Below are 21141 nucleotides of genomic sequence, written 5' to 3'. Positions count from 1 at the left end.
CAATACAAACCCATATTGGTATCATGATATTCTCTTTCCAGACTGATGTGGATGTTGTTACACAAACCAGAAGGGCATTTGATTCATAGGATTTGACAGTTAAATGTGGAAAAAAAACTCAAAACAAACCCCACAGACACAGCAAAAAGTGCTGTCTTGTTTGCATTCGTAAGACCATAAATGAGATGACCTGCAACAACTCTGAGATTCAGTTTAGAGGTTATGGTCCAATGAACTGTCCCCCTGTCATTTAGGTTCTGTGCTTTTTCTAGATATTCTGATTCAACTTATTCTTATTAATTGTGTGCTGGTTGACTGAACTGTTAAACTATGGCTGTGTTCACACTTGTAGTTCGGTTCACTTGGATCTTTTGAACCATTGAACACAAATGAAGTTCTGCTGCAAGGAGACGTGGTAAAGTCTGACGTCTATACCAAGCTGTAATGGGCAACATCGTGACTACATATGATACATGTCCTATATTTGGTTTGCTTGATGTCTTTGGTCCGTGCTACGCTCATATTTCAGTCAAACAGCACCAGAGTTTGTTTGGAAGCGGACTGACCCACCTTTTGAGGGGTCTCGGGCCGCTTATTTGGTGCGCACCAGGGTTCGGATGGTAGCGTTCACACTTATTCAGTTGAACCGCACTAACAGAGCAATCGCACCAGGGTTCGTTTTAATTGAACCAAACATGTCAAGACTGAAAACACCCTAAAATGTTGCACTAAAATGGTTGAACTAAATTAACTAAAACTAAAACTGTAGAAAACCAGTAAAACTAAAACTGTTAAACTTTTACATTAAAGCGGTTTAAAGTAAAAATGGTCAAGCTAAACTAAAACAAATGCAGCAACAGGCAAACCCAAACCTTTAGTTTTTCCACAAGTCTTCCACTCTACTCCTTTTCAACTCTAACACACTAATTATACTGATTATAGCTATTGTGCTCGTGTGTATTTAAGAGCTCTGCGAACGTCTTGCATGCCTGTGCGTATTTTTACCCCTAATTTCAGACTCTATTGTTTAACTTATGAACAGCAGAGCACCTCTAGAACATATGTGTGAGAGCATGTGATCCCAACATGAGGTTCATATTTCCTCAGTGGCCACATGGGCGTTCTACCCATATGTATTGCTACTTGCTGTCTGAAGGGGGTGCTGTGGGTCCTTGACTAAAAACCACTGAATCTCGCTTGCTCAGTCTCATTCATTTTCCAATTTTCTACTCTTTCTGCCTTTAACACTCAGTCTCTCTCTCTCTATTGTTCACTATGTTTGTCATGGCTATTGATGTAAAATCTATAGTAAGTTTTTGAATACACACTTTTGTCTTGTTACACAGTATTCTGCAGCATCTCACACACAAGTGAAAATCAGCTCCAGTAAATGTAAAAGAAAGTTCTGTAAAGCCGCAGGAAGCTCTTTGTTTGGGCAGAACGCCTATTTTTTTATTCTGACAGTAATTAAAAGCGGGGAAATAAATTACCTTGCTAATTAAACAAACTCTCTCCACTATCTATGTGGAAATAATAATGTAGTGTTGTGAGCATTTTTAATGTCCATAGGGAAAAGGTATATTTGAGATAATGTTCTCAAAGTGCCTCATGTAGTCAGTGTGTGTCTATCAGCTTTAAATATGGACCGTGGTCTTACCCAGACTCATTTTGATTGGCAGGTTCTCTTTGCTGGCTGCCTCCACCAGTTGCCGCCTCACTTCCATCACTGCCTCCTTTTGCTTAGCAACCAGCATTGTCTCCCATAGCAACCGTGCAGCGGCAGATCTGTGGAAAACAGGCCAGGTAATGAGGGGTCACTCTCTTTTATTTCTTATTCACAATACACACAAAGGCAAGAGCTAGAAGAACTAGAAGGACTAAAACAACACCAAAAAAACATTTAAATCAGATGTAAATAAAATAAAAAATTACTTATTTGTATTATATTTAATATTCATACTAATTAATGTAAAAACCAACAAACAAACAGTGATTTAAAAATCAGTGTTTTAATTAATTTTACTTGTATGGTTTAGTTTCTTGAAAAACACTAAATAATGAAGGGTTGTGTGGAATGGTGGTGATTATTTGATTTGATCCTAAAGGGTTGAAAAGAAAAAGCCCCAAAAACAAGATCACAACAGTGATCTCAACAGTTCTCTCTATGCTTGCATGTACTATTGGATGATCAAAGAGCTAAGAATACCAAAAACTTCAACAAAAACTTCAACAAAAAGCCAACCTCTGTACGAATGTGGTGAATGTGTGATGCCAAAGGATTACTGGTCAACAAAAAGTTAAAAACAGAGCTAAACTTCCTCCATTGGTAACACATACCAAAAAATCCAAAAATCAAATCTTTATCTTTATTTACCATCAAATGACTGTGGGTTAACCTGGGTTAAGCGTTTTGCTCTAGGGCAGGGTTTCCTGATTGGGGGAAATAGTAAAGTTAGGGAGGGAACTGCAGGGGTTTTTGAGTTGATAATAATAATAAAAAAACTTGCTAAAAAAGTTGCAACATTATCAATTTACCTGCATGTCAATATGAGCATGAGTGTGAACCATGAATCAGAAAACTGTGAATGTGTGAATGTGTAGTTAGATTGAAGAACATCTGTCAAAGGGGTTCGGCTGACAAAGCTTTTGGATTCTTTGTGTGTGGTTCGGTAACCTTTTGGTTTGCAAGCAGACTTTTAACCGCTAGGCTACACAACACCCCAGTGCAAATTATTTCTGTTATTCATTTTTAAGACCATTCACACACACACAAAAAAAAACATTACAACGAAAACAGCTAGACAAAGTAATGGAATAGAATGTAGGGGGTCTAGAGACCCATTAGTAAAAATTGAAGTTCTTTTAACTTGATATGGCGTCTTAAAAACTTGCCACCCATAAAGAAAGGCGCATCACAACCGCCAAAGACATCCGTTAAGTATGCGTTTACATAGAAAAACAATTAAGAAGCAGTGCAGATTGACACAATAACACATCATTAGTCTGCTTCCCTCTATTGACTATTCATCATTTTCAATCTCCTCTCCATCCATCAGTAATAAACAGCTTTTCTTTAGTAACTTTACAATCATTATTCAGCAAGGGTTTCTCATACACCAAATGATCTCCTCTTATGACATGTACTAATGAGACATCATCATTCTGTTCTTCATCACTGGCTCCTCCTCTTCCTGTCTTTAATCATCTCTTAGTGTGTGTGTGTGTGTGTGTGTGTGTGTGTGTGTGTGTGTGTGTTCCGGCTTATGTGCTGCTTGTCATATTAATAAAGCAGTGGAAACTTCACACAAACTCTTGATGAGGAGAAGCGACAGAATAGTCGAAAGTCTTCATGTAAATGAGCAGAATTTTGAGGAAAGGACGAGAGGAGAAGAAGGGTAAGAGACTGAGAAAGTGAGGGTGCATGTCATGAAACAAAGGACAAGAAATCAGAACGGAGAAAGGGAAGATACATGAGGGCGAGCGACGGAGGGTGGGGGTGTTTTACTGACACTGAAACCAAATGTTAAACCTGCTCTGTTTTTCTTTTGCTCTTTTTGCTTTTTCTCTCTCTCTGTCTATTTCTCTCTCTCTCTCTCTCTCTCTAACATTTGCCATGTGTTGGATCTCAGCTGTAATGTGTTCCAGACAGAGTTTTGGCAGTGCTAGAGAGAGGTCTGACTCCATTACTCCAAAAACGAGACAAAAAAGAGAGGGAACAAAAATGAGGAGGACAAAAGCCTACATAATAAACATGGGGCTTGTTGTTCTAAATCGCAGACTTGTGTCGGGAATTGCGAGTGGAGGGACAGTACAAAAACATGACAGATAACGCAAGAACGCAAACTGGCTCAGTAATCTGAGAAATGTGACACAAAAAAAAAAGAGGGCACATTTTTGAGAAAGCAGAAAAAAAAACCATTCAATTTTTTAACAGACTGTAAAAGCAAGGAATGCTTAGGCCATTGTGTTTCCAGATTAGACTAGGTTAAGCACCATGAAAGTAAGAGAATATAATGAAGGTGTACACTACCAGTCAAAAGAATACCCGAGTGAATTTCTCATGACCTTAAAAACCTATGCTTAACTGCTACAAATTATTATTTTTATTTGTTTATTATAATAATAAATTAATCAATAAAAAATTAAGATAGTTTTGATTTGTTTAAAAAATTTTGGCCTCTACATAATTCCCATACTTAAATTTGTGTAAATTCATAGTTTGGATGACGTTTGTTCTTAAATGTGGAAGATGACTAGGTTTTGACTTATACTTGTTCTAGGTTTTGACTAGTCATATATTGACTATTTCAAGACATCTCAAAGATATCTTAATGGGCTAGTAGACGTTCGGCAAGCTTCAGAGACCACAGATCTTTGAAATCTGTTCAAGTATGTTATGTGTCCGTAGTGTGTCTTGTGCAATGGGGCTGAACGGATTTTGCATGTCATAAACAGATGCACACATTTTCAGCGTAGTTTACATGCCAGAGTTAAGACTGGACCCTCTCTATGTGCATGTGTATGTTGACTCGGCGTGTATTCCAGGAAGACGAGGGGTCCGCTTGGAATGTTTCGGAGGGGCAACATGGTTCCAATTTACCCCAAAAACCTCCCCCTTTTTACTCCACTGCTCTCCTGCAGTGTTCCCCAGGCTAGATGTCCTGACAAGGGGGTTCAGTGAGTTTGTATAAGAGTGTTGTACTCCATTAGTACTCTAACCTATGGAGGGCAGTGTTGGTCTGCAAAGACAAAATATTTATTACCCATTCCCGCCACTACCTCCTTGTACAGTCCAGTGTATGCGTGTGTGTGTGTGTGGTAGGGGAAGTTCAGGGTTCCTGGAAACACATGACTGAGCACTTAAGAATGGACTTCAACTGACTAAGTGTTCCTGAACTCCTTAAAATCAGTCTTCATACACGCACAGACACTAAATTGCACACAAAATGGTTCCAAATGTGATTAGCCATAAATGGATGCCGTTTCATAATAACCTTTTATGTGTTTTGCAATGTAACGCACTTTAAATAAACCGAAAAATCCCAAAACCGAAATCAATGTTACACCCGCTATTTTATCACGGCGTTACGATGCCATAATCGTTGTGACGGGCAGATTGATTTAGTAGACGGTGATTAAGTCTGTGTTTATGAACAACAGGAAACAAACAACCCCCATTCGTTAGCAGCATTCAATCCAGGTCAGTTATTCTTCAATTACGCCCACTTGCAGGACTAATGACACTATGCACACATATGCTCACACACACAAGGAGACCTGGCAGACGTTCTACGGGAGAGGTGTGTGTATTTTCCGTGCTCATTATAATCTGTAACAGTACTCTGAGAGAAATAAACAAAACTGAAATAAGAAACAAAGCAAGCAAAAACCTCAATTCATCATTAGAGAAACAATAAGAGCGCACATACAGTCCAAGTTTTTTCCTGTCAGGATTTAATAATGGAAAGAGCACAGGAAACTGGAGGGAAAGTTTCTTAAATCTGAAAAGTCTCTCTAAAGCGAGCATGCCATTTCACTTCAAAGACAAATGTCAACCGTCTCAAAGAGATTGGAGAATGACTGTTATGTAAGCATCATTTGGAGAAGTAAGGGAGATGGCAAACAAAGAGACTTAAATAAATTGGGTTGTTTCGAGCCTTTAAATCCACAGAGGACGAGATTACGTAATAGCTGGTTTTCATTGATAACCACAGCTGAATATTTCATCTTTTGTTCTGGTTTGAAACTGCCTTTTTGTTGCAATTACTGTTCAGGTCTCCAGAAGTACATCACCAATTATTTTAGTGTGATATAAAGTTTGGGGGTCGGTAAGATTTTTATGTTTCTGAAATAAGTCGCTTACGCTCATTTATTAATTTATAGTTATTAATAAATATTATTACAATTTAAAAAAGCTTTTTTTTCTATTAGATTACATTTTACAATGAAATGTATTCCTGTGATGGCAAAGCTGAATTTTCAGCATCATTAGATACAAATCACATGATCCTTCAGAAATCATCCTAATATGCTGATTTGGTAACTATGGTATATTTATATTTATTTACCTTACTGAAACTAAACATTTAAATGGTAATGTTCTAAAAAAGATGTAAAAATATAAACTGTGAGTACCAACTCTCGCTGTTTGAGCGTGTTTGAGTGTGTTGAATGGTTCAATTAAATTTACAGACATTTTTAGTGGCTATAATCTTTGTCCATAAAGATAGGCATCATTCGGCTACAATCTTTAAGATAAAATGCAACACACATAAAGGCAACATCTTGTAACATTAATCTAAAAAAGACTGGCGTACACACGCTCACAAAAAACACACATTACAAATCTCTCTCATCTGTGGCTCATTTTGTTTCATGTTGAGACTCCCTGAGCGGAAGATAAATCCCAGAGTCAGGCACTAACCTTTAACACACAATGAATGGGAGCAGAGTCACAGTTTCAGGAGAAGTTGCTGGCGCACTCACAGCACGCTACGGGTTTAGAGTTTCTGCATGTATCAATACTGCATGTCTTCATCTCATTTAAATCGACTTAATCCTCCAGCTCCACTGAAAATAGTTTGACTTGATAATCAGTACAACCAGAGGAGAAGAGAGGAGAGGAATTAGACGAGACGAGAAAAAATATGACAGATAGATATATGATAGATATAATACAGATGAAAAGAGAGACGAAACAAGTCAACAGGAGAAGAGGAGAGAAGAGGAAAATAGAGGAGATACAAGATGAGGAGAGATCAATTGAGGTGAGGAGAAATGAGAAGATAAGATGAGACGAGATGAGATGAGATGAAACAACACAGACCGAAATATGGTATTGGCCAAAACAAGATGAGAACTAAATTTAGAGAGATGAGAAGGAGATGAGATGAGACAACAACAGGTCAGAGAGATGAGGGGAGACAAAAACAGAAGACGGAGAAAACATATAACAAGATGAGATGAGACAACACAAGTCAGAGATAAGAAGGAGATTAGATGAGATAAGACGACACAGGACAGAGATGACATGCAAAAGATGAGATGAGAGAAGACAGAGAGAGAAGATGAGACAAGGTTAATGAGGATGAGACAAGATCAGATGAAAAGGAGATGAAACGAGACAGCATATGACAGAGGGATGAGATGAGACAAAACAACATGTTCCAAAAGCTATAAACTAAAATGTCTACAAGTCAGAGTCGTGTGTGGGCCTGATGTGTGCCTGACACCATATTCTGATTTAACAACCCACCTGTCAATCAGAGACAGGAAACTAGTGGAAGGGATTTAGCAGAGGTGCAAGAGTGAGTAAACAATATGATCTTTCAACAAACACTCAAGAACTCAATGCTAAGCATGCCAAATGTGTGACAAAAGACAAAGTACTGTTTTTTAGCCGTCAGTGAAAGAGCGGTGAGTGATATGCATGCAAGCACAGTGTCTGCTCGACATTTGGTGTTGTTTTCTCACACTGCAGTGTGGTCCATTTCTCTCCCCCTACACACACACTAACTTTCATGCCAATGTCTTGAGGAGTTCTTGTACAACATATGGGTTTCATGCTGGCTGGATAGGGCACAAAGTTGGGTAGATGGTTGTAAAGCATGGGTTGAAGTGGGAGGGTGTGTCACAAACCCTTACATAAGCAAGGACATAGCTGAAGTGTCCCACACACACAAAATCAAAGCACCACTGCTCAACCGCAGTGCCAAGAACAACCTATTACACCAGCCGGACTGGAACACACCTGACCACACACACATTCTACCAGTCCAAAAACAGATTCTTGGCCAATTGCAATTGTCTATTTGTATTACTGGAGCGGGAAATAAAAGAAGTTAAAAGGGTTGGTTGATGTTGCAGTAGAGCAGAGTGTTAAATAGTCCTTTAGCTAACCAAACATCAAGTCTTCAAATCTGCTATAACCAAAATTTCACACACAGCACAATCTATCCCACCAGAGACGGCATTCTACCATTTCGAAGAACATAAATTCACGTCCTCATGAAGTATTTCAAACTCAGCCTACCAAAACACCAGACACAGCTTTCATTACAAAAACGCTCACATTTCTCCCACAACCACAGTAAAAACACAGAGAGATCTGAACATTTCTCCAGTCAGACCTGAATAGGCGCAGTGTACAACTAGACTGTTATTAAAAGCCGGCGTTCTCACAGGCGAGGAAGAGGAAGTCTCCTATCAGCAGCCCGTGCCGGTCGCTCGAGAGACGGCTGCCTGAAAATGACCACCCATAACAACACTAAATCCAGCGACCCTGAAACAGAGCCTACAATTACAACGGGAAACACCATACAATAAAGAGGGCAAAATTAGCCAGACAGCCCACAATTAGGATCCTAAAATAAAATCTTTCGTAAATATTTTTCAGAGCCTATAGATATAGCTAGGCTAGAATAACACAATGCAGCCAATTACATTCACCTGAGCTGACAAGAACAACGCCAGTATCAGCACTGCAGGGCTGGGCCACAAACCCCAGTCAGAACCAATATCATTAGCGGTGTTTGCTAAATCAAACATCCTTATTAGCATTGCTCACTCACTAAGGTTACGGACTGAACAATCCCCTGATCACAAAAAGAGGCCGTTCACCCCAAAATGAAAATTCTGCCATCACTTACAAACCTGTAATGCTTTCTTTCTTATGTGGAGCATAAAAAGAAGATATTTAAAAAAACTGTCTCAGTGGTTTCCCCCCCCCCCCCCCTCCCTCTTTATACTGTTTAATGAAAGTCAGTGGGGTCTAATACTACAATGGACCCAACTGACTTTTAATAAAAATTTGAAACAGTCTTCAAAATTTCTTATGTGTTCTTAATAAGAAAGAAAGCAACCCAGGCTCATTGGAAAAACATGCCTGTGGCAACACTTCTGCTTAATATAACAGTGTTACTTTTAAAGTGAAATATCCAGCGAGTGGCATTAAAAGTGCATTCAGTTTTATCCATAACAGGTGAACATGAATCTGGCTGCGGTTTATTACACTGGTTGTTGTATGCATCGCAGCAGTTCGAAAATGAAAAAAAATAATAATAATAATTGAATAGACTTATCTTGAGGCTAGATTATCAAAGATACTTATACATAACGAGTATTCTATATTGATCCATCCTGACCAGTAAGCATTAGATAATGCTGAATCGAATATTTAAATTGTAAAATACACGTTGTGGATTATCTGTCTTTCAAAACATGGCGCACAACACAGGAACCAAAAAGAGTCGAATTAACATGTATATATGATGGTCGAAGCCGAGCTACAATCATGTAGAACTGTTAATCTGATATCACAAAAACCAAACTGTTTCAGTCTTTTTTTTATAAAACAAATAATTTAGTCAGACTGAAAAATCTTTAAAGTGCATGTAAACCCATTCATTGTGGTGGCACATGTTTTGCACAGACAAGCACAACTCATATTTTCTTTAAAAAAAAAAAAATCTAAGTGGACGCTGTAGAGGAATGAAAGTGAAGCATGAAACTATTAGTGTTTGGATGATCTGTTTGATATGTGTGCATATTCTTTGACCTAGAATATTGGGCTAGCAAAACTGAAATGAATGACTTAGTTGGCATTATACAACGTCTCGAGAGACGTTTAAGGACAGTAAGAGTCTAGGGAGTTGAGTTGCTCTCCTGAGGATCAGCTGGGCCCTGTCAGAATGCATCAAAAGATTCGATATTTGCCTGGAGCTTGTCTAGACTCTGCTAAACAAACCCTAACCTTGTGACTCGCTTCCCTGCTGAGCTAAAGCTAGAAATCCCCACGCTCACACTGAATGGATTTGACTGTGTGGAACTGGACTGGTTCTCCTCCACTGAGTCCTAGAGCTCCAGCCGAGAATAAAGCCAGAAAAAAAAGGGGAACCAGTGTAGATACAGAGAGAGTGGGCAAAATAAATGTGTTGTTGCCCTCAAACTTAAATTAGAAACATACAGAAGTAAAAAAAAAACTAAAAAAAAACACACAGAGCATGACATCCTGGGGAATTCTAAAACTACACGCAGCAACACAAAAACATTCACTCATGAGCAAACATCCATTGCTCAGTTAAAGTGCCGATCACGTCATGACAGAATGACAGAATGAGCACATACTGAGGTAATTAGCACACATTACTACACAAGTACTAACAGATCATAAAAACAACATTACAATACAAAATCGAATATTTCAACACAGCCCATACTGCACAAACAAGCACTCATATGATAATCTTTCAAGTTCACTGACAGTACAAGAATTACTATACACATTACATGTATATATAGTAATATATATTAAACTTTCTGGCACATTTTGAGAGGGAAAATTCCCTGGTCTAGCCCTTCTCTTTTGCCCAAAATTATTTCTTGAAAAGTATAACAAAGAAATTATTACAGAAAATTGTATATAATATAATATAAAAGAATATAATATAAAAGAATATAAAAGAATATAATATAATATAATATAATATAATTAATATAATATAATATAATATAATATAATATAATATAATATAATATAATATAATATAATATAATATAATATAATATAAAGCATATGTAAAACAGACTAAAGGAAACTTTAGTAAAGTTTGGTCCATGAATATAATATAATTCTGATGAACCAAAGAAAGATCAAGTGGGATCTGCGGATACTCTACTGTCGTTATTCCACATTCAACATTTTAAAAACCTGCATGGATTATACTCTCCATATATAGGGTGGCTTATATACAGTGACGAATGAATCTAGACTGTCAGGTACAAAATCTCTGCATTTGGAAGCACGATTAAGCTTATTTGGGATCAGAGCATGTTTTTTTTTTATAGTCCTTAGGAGAAATGTGCCAAGCCTGTCAGGCAATTCCCTGTGCTCACGCTGCTCTAGTCAAGGACATGATCAGCCAAGCAAAAGGCATTTTCACATAAGGCCAACATTTGCATAGACTTATAATAAATACTGCATCTCATTAAAATAATCTCTTCAGTCATTTTGTTTTGACCAATTCATGCTTTGTAAAAGATTTAGAGAAGGTCATGGTTGCATAACACTAAATTCTGACTTTTCCTGTTGTAAAAGAACACAGGTTATCATTATAAGTGACAGAAAGCTCTTCAAACGGAGAGTTGTCCCATTCAGTCTCCACACCATCTGGCTAACAGTAAGCGCTTGTATATTTACATGGAGGTCTCAAGAGTGTGTTTGTACTCAGGACTGCGGTGCTACTGTAACCAGCTAATGGCGGTAAAGGGATGTGGTCTTGGAATATGGTATTCATCTGTGTGTGTAGGTAAAACAGCAGCTTCAATGCTCTCCATCAACACTGATTGAACAGGGTTGAGATGACAAATAGTCACAATGGGAGCCCACAATGGAGACAAGATCAATCTGGCAGCTTTGGCTGCATGGAATGAAGGTGAAACTGGTTTATTCATTGGCATCATTAGCTCATAGAGGAGTTTCTGTCCCATTAACTCAATCGCTCTGGAGTTGAATTTTTTCCATGGGCATGTGCTCCCTGAATCCCTGTCTGATGGGATCTGGAAAGAAAACAGACATACGAAACAAGTTCCTCTTTTAACAAAACCTCACATCACTAGTGGTTTAGACCTAATGGGTCGTAAACAGTGTTTGGGTTTCAATACTGATTCCATTTGACTTCCAGATGAAGTAGGTTAAGTTTTGATATTGACACAACTTGCTTCGAAAAAAGTCTTGTATCAAGAGAATACTATGACAATCACCACAAAATCATCTGCCAGCAAGGTTATATGGTGGTAATTAGTTAAACCATAAATTATGACAGTTGATGATTTCACTCATGACTGAGTTGAACCAAAGGGCATACATTTAGCAAAAAATTCCCATCAAAAACCATGACTGGGTTCATTTAGGAAAAACATTATTTTACATTCAGAAAGTGAGCCAAATGTGCGTTAAAACAATTGAGCAGCACGACAATATCACACAGAACAGCAGAAATTTGGGGTCATTCATTACCACATCCCGCCCCGTGGGAAATGACATCGGCAAGAACTCCAGCAAACCCGTTTAGTTATTCAAATATACACAAAATGATGACTAAAGAAATGGTGGTTCTCCATTAAAAATACTTGGCCGGGCATTGTTCCTGTGCCAACATGTGGGGAACCAAGTCTCATGGTTTCCTCTGATTTTTCCTTCTGTGAGCAGACAGACTTTGAGAACAGCCACATTTCTCTAATCCTTTACCAGCACTGAGGTTTTTGGTCTAAACCAAACTACAGTAGGGACATTCCCTTTACAGCAGTGATGACAAAACTATCAGACAGGCAGGTCAAGAAATCCTGATGTTTATATGCCACTGCCACAGCCTATTATGTCCTTAAAATTGAGCAAACAGAAATAATGACAAAGAAAAAAAAACATTTTCATATATTTTTGCAATTTAATACTGTTTACTTTTCATTTTTTAAGCTATTTTTAAATCATGTATGTGTATGCAATGTGCATTGTATAATATTTTAAATAGTTAAATAAAATATTTACCGGTAAGTATATAAGTGTATATATATATATATATATATATATATATATATATATATATATATATATATATATATTTATATATTTATACATTTATATTTATATGTATTAAAAATTGGTATCTAAATTGGTATTGAGAATTGCTTGGTATTATTAAAGATTTCTGAAATGTTGGTACCTTGGAATAAACTTTGGTTAAATATATTTTGCTCTTAAAGGGATAATTCAACCCAAAAAGACAATTCTGATATTATTTACTCACCCTCATGTTTAAAACCTGTATGACTCTTTCTTCTGTGGATATTTTTAAAGTCAGCGGGGTCAAAACAATATTAGACCCTACTGACTTTCATTCAATGGAACAACAACACTTTTGAAAACAACTTTTGTGTTCAACAGAACAAAGAATGTTATACAGGCTTTAAGTGAAATGGGGATGAGTGAATAATGACAGCATTTTCATTTTTTGGGTGAACTATCCCCTTCAATACAATGCTATTTGTATTGTCCTATAACCAGCCCATCATGAACATGTAATCATTTAATTTAAAACGCTTAATTAAAAATTTAAATGCTTCTGAGACAATAAAAAAGTATTCAAGATATACTTCTTCTTTTTTTTTTTACCACAATGTGAATATGCACTCATTGCATGTTCTTTGCATGGTCTTTACAAGAGTGCTTTTGGGTGTTTTCTATTTAAAAAAAACAACAACAAGAAAAAGACTTACTGGTTCTGTGCCAAGCAGCCTGGTGCCAAAATGCCATTTGTATCAGTTGTCTGCTTCAGGTGTGTGAGCTCCAACATGTCCACCTGAACATCAGTCACATGACCTGGCAACTGTGGTAACACTGACAGGATTTTCTCAACCAGATTGTCACCATGATGGCCAACAGCCCCTATAGATTGGGAAATAAGAGAAACAGGAAAAAGTAAGTACGTTTTGAAAGGACACAGAATTAGAACAAGTCATACTGTGTTATAATATATGCCACCATGATGTGGCATAAGGCAAGGCACAGGTGAACAGGGTAAAAAAAAAACTAAAAAAAACTAATAAGTTTCACTATACTACCCCAGCTGAGTACATTAAGATAATTTTGTCTTACAAGTTTCGTTATGTTATGTTTAAATATGCAAATAGGCTTAGAATAGAAATCTACCAGGAAAAGTCAGGTTCAGAATTCTTGTTTTATTTTGCTGGCATATTAGAGTTTAAGGTTTTTACACAGGCCATTTGGATGGATATCTATATTTATCAGATCACCCCATAAATACTTTTAACAGCAAGAAAAAGTCACCATATTTTACCAATAGAATGTTACAAATCAAGCAGATTATATACGAATGAACCCCTCTGTAAACCCCTATAGAATATAGATAAATTTGGTGTAGACTTAGTGTTACTGAAGTGGAGATTTCTGGCTCAGTGCATGAAAAAAATAATAATAATATTTTGAGAAAATTGCCTGTATAGCTATGTAAGGTATTTTTTAAATCTAAAGATGCAAATAGATACATTTTAATAAAATAAGCACTTAAATGTGTATTATTCTTCCACTAGTCTGAAAGAAGACATGTTTTTCCTGTAGTGCCTTGCCTTGAGTACCAATGATTGAATATGTATTTAGACACATTGGACTACACCTGTAAGATCAAGGGTTCTATCAACAAACACCACTGATGCTTTATTGGGGGCCGCCTTCCTCCTGTTTTTGGCCTGTGGGTGATTGGCGAGCTCCCCTGCGATCAGACGGCTCATCGGACCCACCGAAAAGCTCTCCTCGCGGGTACTGATGAACTCAAACAGGGTGTTGAGGGATGAAGCCAGAGCTTTAATCTGAATCTGCAGCTCAGGTGGGAGAGAGTTCATATCCACATCCATCAGACTCCCAAATCGTTTTTTCTCCGGCCTCTTCTCGTTGATGGACTGAAGATCAACTTCCAATAAAGGGAAGATATCAGAGAAGGCAGGCAAAAGTTGAAGGTGCTGCGTCAGAGGGGCAAAGACCACAGGAGCATGCATGACCTCAGAAGTATAGTTCATATCACCCATCCACTCACACAGTTTCTCTTCAAACTGCTCAAACACCGGGTTCCTCTCCAGATCAGCGTTCACATTATTCGCAAGGAGGTGAAGGGAGTGAGGAACAGTTGTGAACACCACACAGTACTGGAAGTGACTGAGGGATATGATGTCTTTGATAATGTCTGCGGTTCTACCTTTTAGCACGGTGCTGACCACAAACACAGCTTTGGGTTCATTCTCTCCACCTGATTCAAAGCTTGAGAACTGTTTGATGTTTCGAGCTCCAGCCTCAAACAGAAGCGCAGCTCCTCCGTTCCAGTGCAGACTCTCCGAACACCGATCATCCATGAAAACAACAGCCTTTTTTACTTTTGACAGCACTTTTTCCCACGTCTGACCGGGGAAACACACGACACCATCCGTGGGCAACATATTTCCGCAAATGCTGGCGTTTTAAAACGAGATGAACAAATACAACAGCAGAACTGTCAAACAGACACCATTCAAAACAAACCCATGTGAGTCTCTCAAAGGTGACGTGGCGCAGAGGCGTCGCGGTAGTTATGCGTCATGTGTAGCAATCAGCTGGGCGTTTTGAAAAGTGAAATATGATGGTATATTATATACATGAAAATCGCTTGCCTTTTCAACATGGTTGCCTTTGATTATATGGTCATTGTTTAAAATATTGTAACACATTAACAGGTAGGAATAAAGAATAAAGGCAAGGATTTGTCAGTTATATATATAAAAAAAAGTTTTGAATAGTGAATTGAGCTCGCGTTTGTCCATAAATAAATGAATAAATGAACAAACATCACGCTTTTAATTTGTGATGCTGAACTTCCTGCGGTCCTCCACACGTGCGCGTGCGTCTCTTTGGTAACGCGCACCTGCCACACCAACACGTGGCGCGTCACTACTGTGACAGCTGTGACAGTAACCTCTGAAACTGTTATCACACTACGTGAAGTTACTTTGTCGAACTCGGTGAATCAATTAAACCGAGCCTCTGATCTCTCAAATCAAAGCGCAAAAACCCGGAGGTGATCATGTCCACACGAGAGGTAGAGAAAACAGCTGATGAGAGCACTGATGACGAGACTGACTGGCTTTATGGAGGTGAGAAATAAACAAACGGACGATCAAACTTTAAAACTGACTGAAGGCAATCAAGCGTCCTCGTGATGAGATGAAAATAAGCTGACCAGACCAACATCTACCAAACCAAAAGCATACGTTTTTAATCAGGGATCTGACCCTAAGTTTATTACAACAGAGAGAGACCGTTATTTATCCAGCTGCACGCTTTTCGAAACATTTACTTTCAAATCTACCCTACTGAGATACGGCATAAATACATTTACACACCTAACATAACATAATGTAAGTGCTGCTACATTTACTGTAAAAGCAGCTAGACAGCTCATTTTAAACTCTATTTGGTTATTTGTTTGTTTGTTTTATTTGTTCATTCATTTTTCATGTAAAATATGGCAAAAAAGGTCATGACAAATGCTGTATCATGTTCAATTTAGAGGAATCAGAGGAATCAGAGTGAAGAAAAATCTCTAATGTAGAGATTACATTCTGAATATCAGGTTTTAAAATGGTCTTAAATTGATCCGTTCTTAAACTGGCTGCATTTTACATGATTATTAAATTGATTCCACCATCTGATAACTTTTTTTGATTCGTCCCTCATATGTGTTGTGACTGTTTTTTTGTTTGTTTGTTTTTTAGTTGTTGTTTTGTGTTTTTGAGTATGTATATGGCCAAAATATGAAATTATTGTAATGTAAAGAGATATTTATTACAGACTACTACTTGCATAAATGTCAGTTGTCACACTGTATCAATAATATTTAGTAAGATGATATTAAAATGCTTAGTTTTGTGATCAAAGCTCTGTAGTTTTTGTTGTGGGAGGACGTATGTGACATATCATTCAGTGCAATATATTGATTATTGAGAGATCTGGGCTGCATTTCCCAAAAGTTGATCGTAGAACAATTGCCACCAATGGTCTCTATGATCAACTTAGGCTTATGATGCTTTTGGGAAACTCAGCCTGATTTCTTATATTTGATACTCACTTTGAAAAATATTACTCACGATATAAAAGCTTTTCTTACATTAATGTAAACAAAAATCAGTATCAGATTTCACAGCAAAAAGACATGTACCATGACCTGTAAGGGGTTGTTTTTAGAATTGTACTTTTACTTGCTAAAAATATAAACTATCAATCAGTTGGCAGAAGACATGTGGAAGATTGTGTACAACAGGTTTTTCAGCAAAGTATTGATTGCATTGATAATTTAGAGGCCATGGAAATGTGTGTATCAAATATAATAGAGTAGGCTTTATATAATTAATTAACTATAAACTTCTTCAACTTCAAGATATACAACATCTCTGTTTTCATGTGAAAACACAAGTCTTGTGCTAATCTCTTTATCATAAATAGATGACAATTTTGCCGAAGAAGAGACAACAGAAAAGGAAGTGTTCAGGTGAGTGTGCCGAAGCAAATGTCTCGCGCTATTGATGAGTTTCCAATGAGAAACTTGCGATTTGATGAAGTGGAACTTGGTTGATAGTTTTCTAATATGTTACCATGACTGGCCTTTTATCGAAGTCTGAATGAATGGATGCTTATCCAGACTTTTCACAAGTTCACAAAGCTCTAAAATCTCTAAAAGTGTTATAATGATTGCTACAGCCCTGAGCGTAATAGTTTGAACTCTGGTGGAAAAAGACAGAAATATAAAGTAAAAACTGGTGCAAAGACTTTTGGATTAATTATTGCAGTATTTTGTTGGCATAGCTTGAATCTGGCAGTTGATTTATTAATCTTCTCCAAAATGTCTGTTTGCCTTTTTTCAATTTTATTTGTATTAGTTCTTCCTCACTTTTGTTTACATTAGCATATACAAATCTGCTTCATCCGCATTTACTAATACATGTCCCCAACACAAGCACACACACACACACACACATTAACATTTAAATTCTCTGCCGTTGTGGGACTTTCTGCTGCTGGCAATGTCAGTAACTTTCAGGTCACTTTAGCCCCGGCTGATTTTGCATTTGAACTGAAAGTTTACAAGAGCTAATGGTGTGCCGACTCAGAACGAGAGAGGCTGACACATTTATTTCCTGTTAGGGCAAGTAGCTGTGTACAAATGAAGCGTGTATATTTAATGCCCATTTCACCGCCTAGTAATGACCATGGGTATGGGACACGTCTGTGCCGATAGGCCTCTTTGCAAAAAAAATGCTCAGAAATTGGATCAAGCCACGCGTGTCTGATGGAACTCTTTGGACGCTTGTTAAATTCAGCATTGGATGTGCACAGAGCTAATACAGTATAAGCTCCTCTTATTTGCTCACTGGAGTAGGAATGAGAAGGAATATTAACCATTGTTTTATTCCTCTGCTTCCCAGCATAGTGTAGAGACGTGTTAGCTGTTTCTTGGAGTCGACGCAGCGTTTTTCATCGGTTGGATTGCTTTACCTTCATTAGAGTCGGGGCAAAACTCAAACCCAAGCGAGAATTTTCCCTCACGTTGCATTGGCCTTAAATAAGCCTGATGAGGCCGCAGTGATATAGGCCTCACTTAAACTAATGTAGGCCTGCAGCTAAAGATGTGCTTGTAAATTGATCCTGCTCATTGCCCATTTTTGCTTAGTGTAAAAGCATTTTTATTGTTCTGTAGCTTCAATTAGTGCATGTGATTAAATTAGACAGGCAGATGACGCTGAAAGGAAGTCTGTTCTCCTACAGAACACACACCTGACCTGACCGACACTTCAATTAAGAATACGTGATTAATACACGTGTGTGTGTATGTATATATATTAAAATAAACATTTTATTAAAAGTGTTAATTTGCTTCAAACCTCTTGTGTATGAATTGCTTTCGCAAACTGTCAATTATTTAAATTTAATCCATATTTTTCCCTAGTTTAAAAATGTAACTAAATCTCTCTCTTTTTTTGATCATTCAATACATTTGCATTATTGTATAATCTAATTGGTTATAATATGTCTTACTTCCGCAGTGCTTTGATTGGTGATGTGGATGGTGTGAATAGACTCAGCTACCAGGTTCTTGTTTTAGCAAAACATGTTTTAAACTTTTTATTTATTGAATTTTTGTCATGATAATGTAGGGCATTAATTTAACTTCACAAACACATCCGTTTTGGTTTTCCCCCTCAAAGGAGAGTGAATCAGACAGTGATGATGATGATGATGATGTCTGTGTGACCATCGGTGACATAAAAACAGGCGGATCTCAGGGCTTGTGAGTAATTCAGTCAGAGGTTTTGACATTGTCAAGCCTTCTCATGTCATACAGAGATACTTATGTCTTAAGGCATTTTGGGTTTAATAAATTGCTATAATGATACTTAATTGTCTCTTTGTGGTTTACTCTGTAGGTCATTTGGTTCCAGTTCCATCAATCTGAACATAAAGTCCTCTGTATCAGGTAATAAAGTGCAGGTAATTAATCTGATGATTTGATATTCAACTCATATATTACTCTCTGTAGTAAAAACTATTTTTAAATATTAGAACATTTTAATAACCAAACACGTAATGTGCCCCAAATTTACTGCATTATTTTCCCCATTACATCATTTGGACATATTGCAAACAAGTAAAAAAAAAAAAAAAAAATTCTCTGTATTTACAGTATTTATGAGTGTATTCCACCCCGAGTTTTTGTAAAGGGGAAAAAATTATCAAACTAATATTTTTCTTTAATTTATAGAAAATATTTTTTTTTATCAATGAATAGACAGCAATACATCTCAGAACTCCTGAGGTTGTCATTTTCCAAAGGAAAACTTTCCTTTTATTGACCATTTATTTGATCAAATAAAAATAAAAATGACACGTCTATTATAAGGATCCCTTTAGGAAATTTCTCTGGGTTTGGTTTGATCTGTATGTGAGAATGCAGCCTCTAAAGTCTTATCTACTGTGAGTCAGGCTCCAAGTCTAGAGGGCTGGATCTGGATGCTGAAGGCAGTGTCCTGCAGGTGGATGTGGAGTCCTTTGAGGAGAAGCCATGGAGGAAACCAGGTGCAGTTGATTGCGTGAAGTCTTGTAAAGTGTGTGTGTGTGTGTGTTAGTGTACCTCAGATTCAAATGTACGTTTTCTCTAGTGCAAACTCTCACAGCGCATGTTGTGTATAAACGCAGGTGCGGATCTGTCTGACTACTTTAACTATGGTTTTAATGAGGACACCTGGAAGGCATACTGTGACAAACAAAGACGATTACGCATGAGCCTAGAGATCCTGAGCCTGTCGTCATCCAGCAAAATAATGGTACATTTAGCAGATCTAAAATATGCCCTCACTTCTCTCATAATGTTTTATACTAGGATGTTGATAATTAGTTGCGAAAGGGCATTTACTGCTGTTTCAGACATGCTAGCTCTGTTCCAAAGCCTAGTGAAATACCTTGCTATAGGTCGTTGCCTACATAGACAGCTACCTTAGGGAGCAACCTAACTTTCATGAAACCTCATAAGTGACTGAGCATAATGAAGCTGTAAAAGCGAACTGAGTTTAGCTGTTCAGCGTGATGACGTTTAATGTCCCCGACAGCCTCTGTATTTTATGTCGTAGAATAAAACGTGAAAGTGTCATGAGCTTGTGTTCACCACAGACTTTAGTTCATTTGAACAAAACCCCATTCAAAAAACCCATTGTCTTCTGGACGATGGAACCGGACGTGCTAAAATGCTAACTTGTTTTTGCGTTTTGGCCTACACCGCTCTATTGCCTTGTCTGGCAGATTTTTTTATTTTATTTTTTCCATTGAGCTTGTTGCAGTGTATTCTGGGACTGCCTTCGCATGTGTAGCTACCTTATAATTTGGATAAAACAAGGTATCTTAGGAGGAAACTTACTGGATTTATACCTTATAGAACACATTTTACTTTGGAAGCACCTATGGTGACTTAAAATGCTGCCACTTTAGACGGCCCAAGACATTTTAGATCACTTGTCTACACAGAATATGTGTCTATTCATGAATGTGTGTGCTCTCTCTCTCTCTCTCTCTCTCTCTCTCTCTCTCTCTCTCTCTTTCCAGTTGCATCAGAGTTCTAGTGATCTGCCTGAATACTCATCCAGGTATGTACATGAACCCTAAATCAAACTTATCAGTGTTAACCAATCAGACCAACCCATACACACATTTCAGACACTTTCTTTCTTGGAACAAGATGTGGGTCAGTGATAACATAATTATTATTTTTTTATTACTTTAAAACACTGACAGTAGCCAACATTTTGGTTTACAATGTCTTTGGCTTGAGTCCTAAAACCCTTTACAGGTATTTTGAAGTATTTTCCCAGAAGTAGAGAGGATGTTTCCAAACTCAGCACACGATAGGCTATATATCAGCCCATTATAAGCTGTCATTTAAATTGAAGAGGTGCACTATGGAACAGCTTACAACACGTAAGAGAAGGCCAGTCAGCCTTTGCATACAGTGTAAAACAAATTGTATTAAGAATCTCTAATGAAGAGGCAGTAGCGTT

General features: G+C 37.6%; 2 protein-coding genes across 2 annotated transcripts in view; one reads left to right on the top strand and one right to left on the bottom strand.

Annotated features, from left to right (window-relative positions):
• Positions 1 to 15120, bottom strand: part of scfd2 (sec1 family domain containing 2) — a 126200-nt gene extending 111080 nt beyond the window's left edge. The window contains exons 1-3 of the mRNA XM_082147574.1: positions 14190 to 15120; positions 13273 to 13441; positions 1658 to 1785 (exon numbers count right to left, since the gene is read on the bottom strand). Of these exons, the coding sequence (XP_082003700.1) occupies positions 1658 to 1785; positions 13273 to 13441; positions 14190 to 15003 (1111 nt within the window). The 5' untranslated portion in view covers positions 15004 to 15120. The remainder of the gene's footprint in view (positions 1 to 1657; positions 1786 to 13272; positions 13442 to 14189) is intronic.
• Positions 15121 to 15476: 356 nt separating this feature from the next.
• Positions 15477 to 21141, top strand: part of fip1l1a (FIP1 like 1a) — a 30162-nt gene continuing 24497 nt past the window's right edge. Inside the window, exons 1-8 of the mRNA XM_082147583.1 lie at positions 15477 to 15693; positions 17042 to 17087; positions 18640 to 18685; positions 18802 to 18884; positions 19021 to 19070; positions 19577 to 19669; positions 19790 to 19917; positions 20690 to 20730. Of these exons, the coding sequence (XP_082003709.1) occupies positions 15624 to 15693; positions 17042 to 17087; positions 18640 to 18685; positions 18802 to 18884; positions 19021 to 19070; positions 19577 to 19669; positions 19790 to 19917; positions 20690 to 20730 (557 nt within the window). The 5' untranslated portion in view covers positions 15477 to 15623. The remainder of the gene's footprint in view (positions 15694 to 17041; positions 17088 to 18639; positions 18686 to 18801; positions 18885 to 19020; positions 19071 to 19576; positions 19670 to 19789; positions 19918 to 20689; positions 20731 to 21141) is intronic.

Source organism: Leuciscus leuciscus (assembly GCF_965113295.1).
Source record: "Leuciscus leuciscus genome assembly, chromosome: 19".
In the NCBI taxonomy this organism is placed as follows: Eukaryota; Metazoa; Chordata; class Actinopteri; order Cypriniformes; family Leuciscidae; genus Leuciscus; species Leuciscus leuciscus.
The sequence above is the reverse complement of the archived record's forward strand: the minus strand, read 5'-3'. Positions and strand labels throughout refer to the sequence as shown.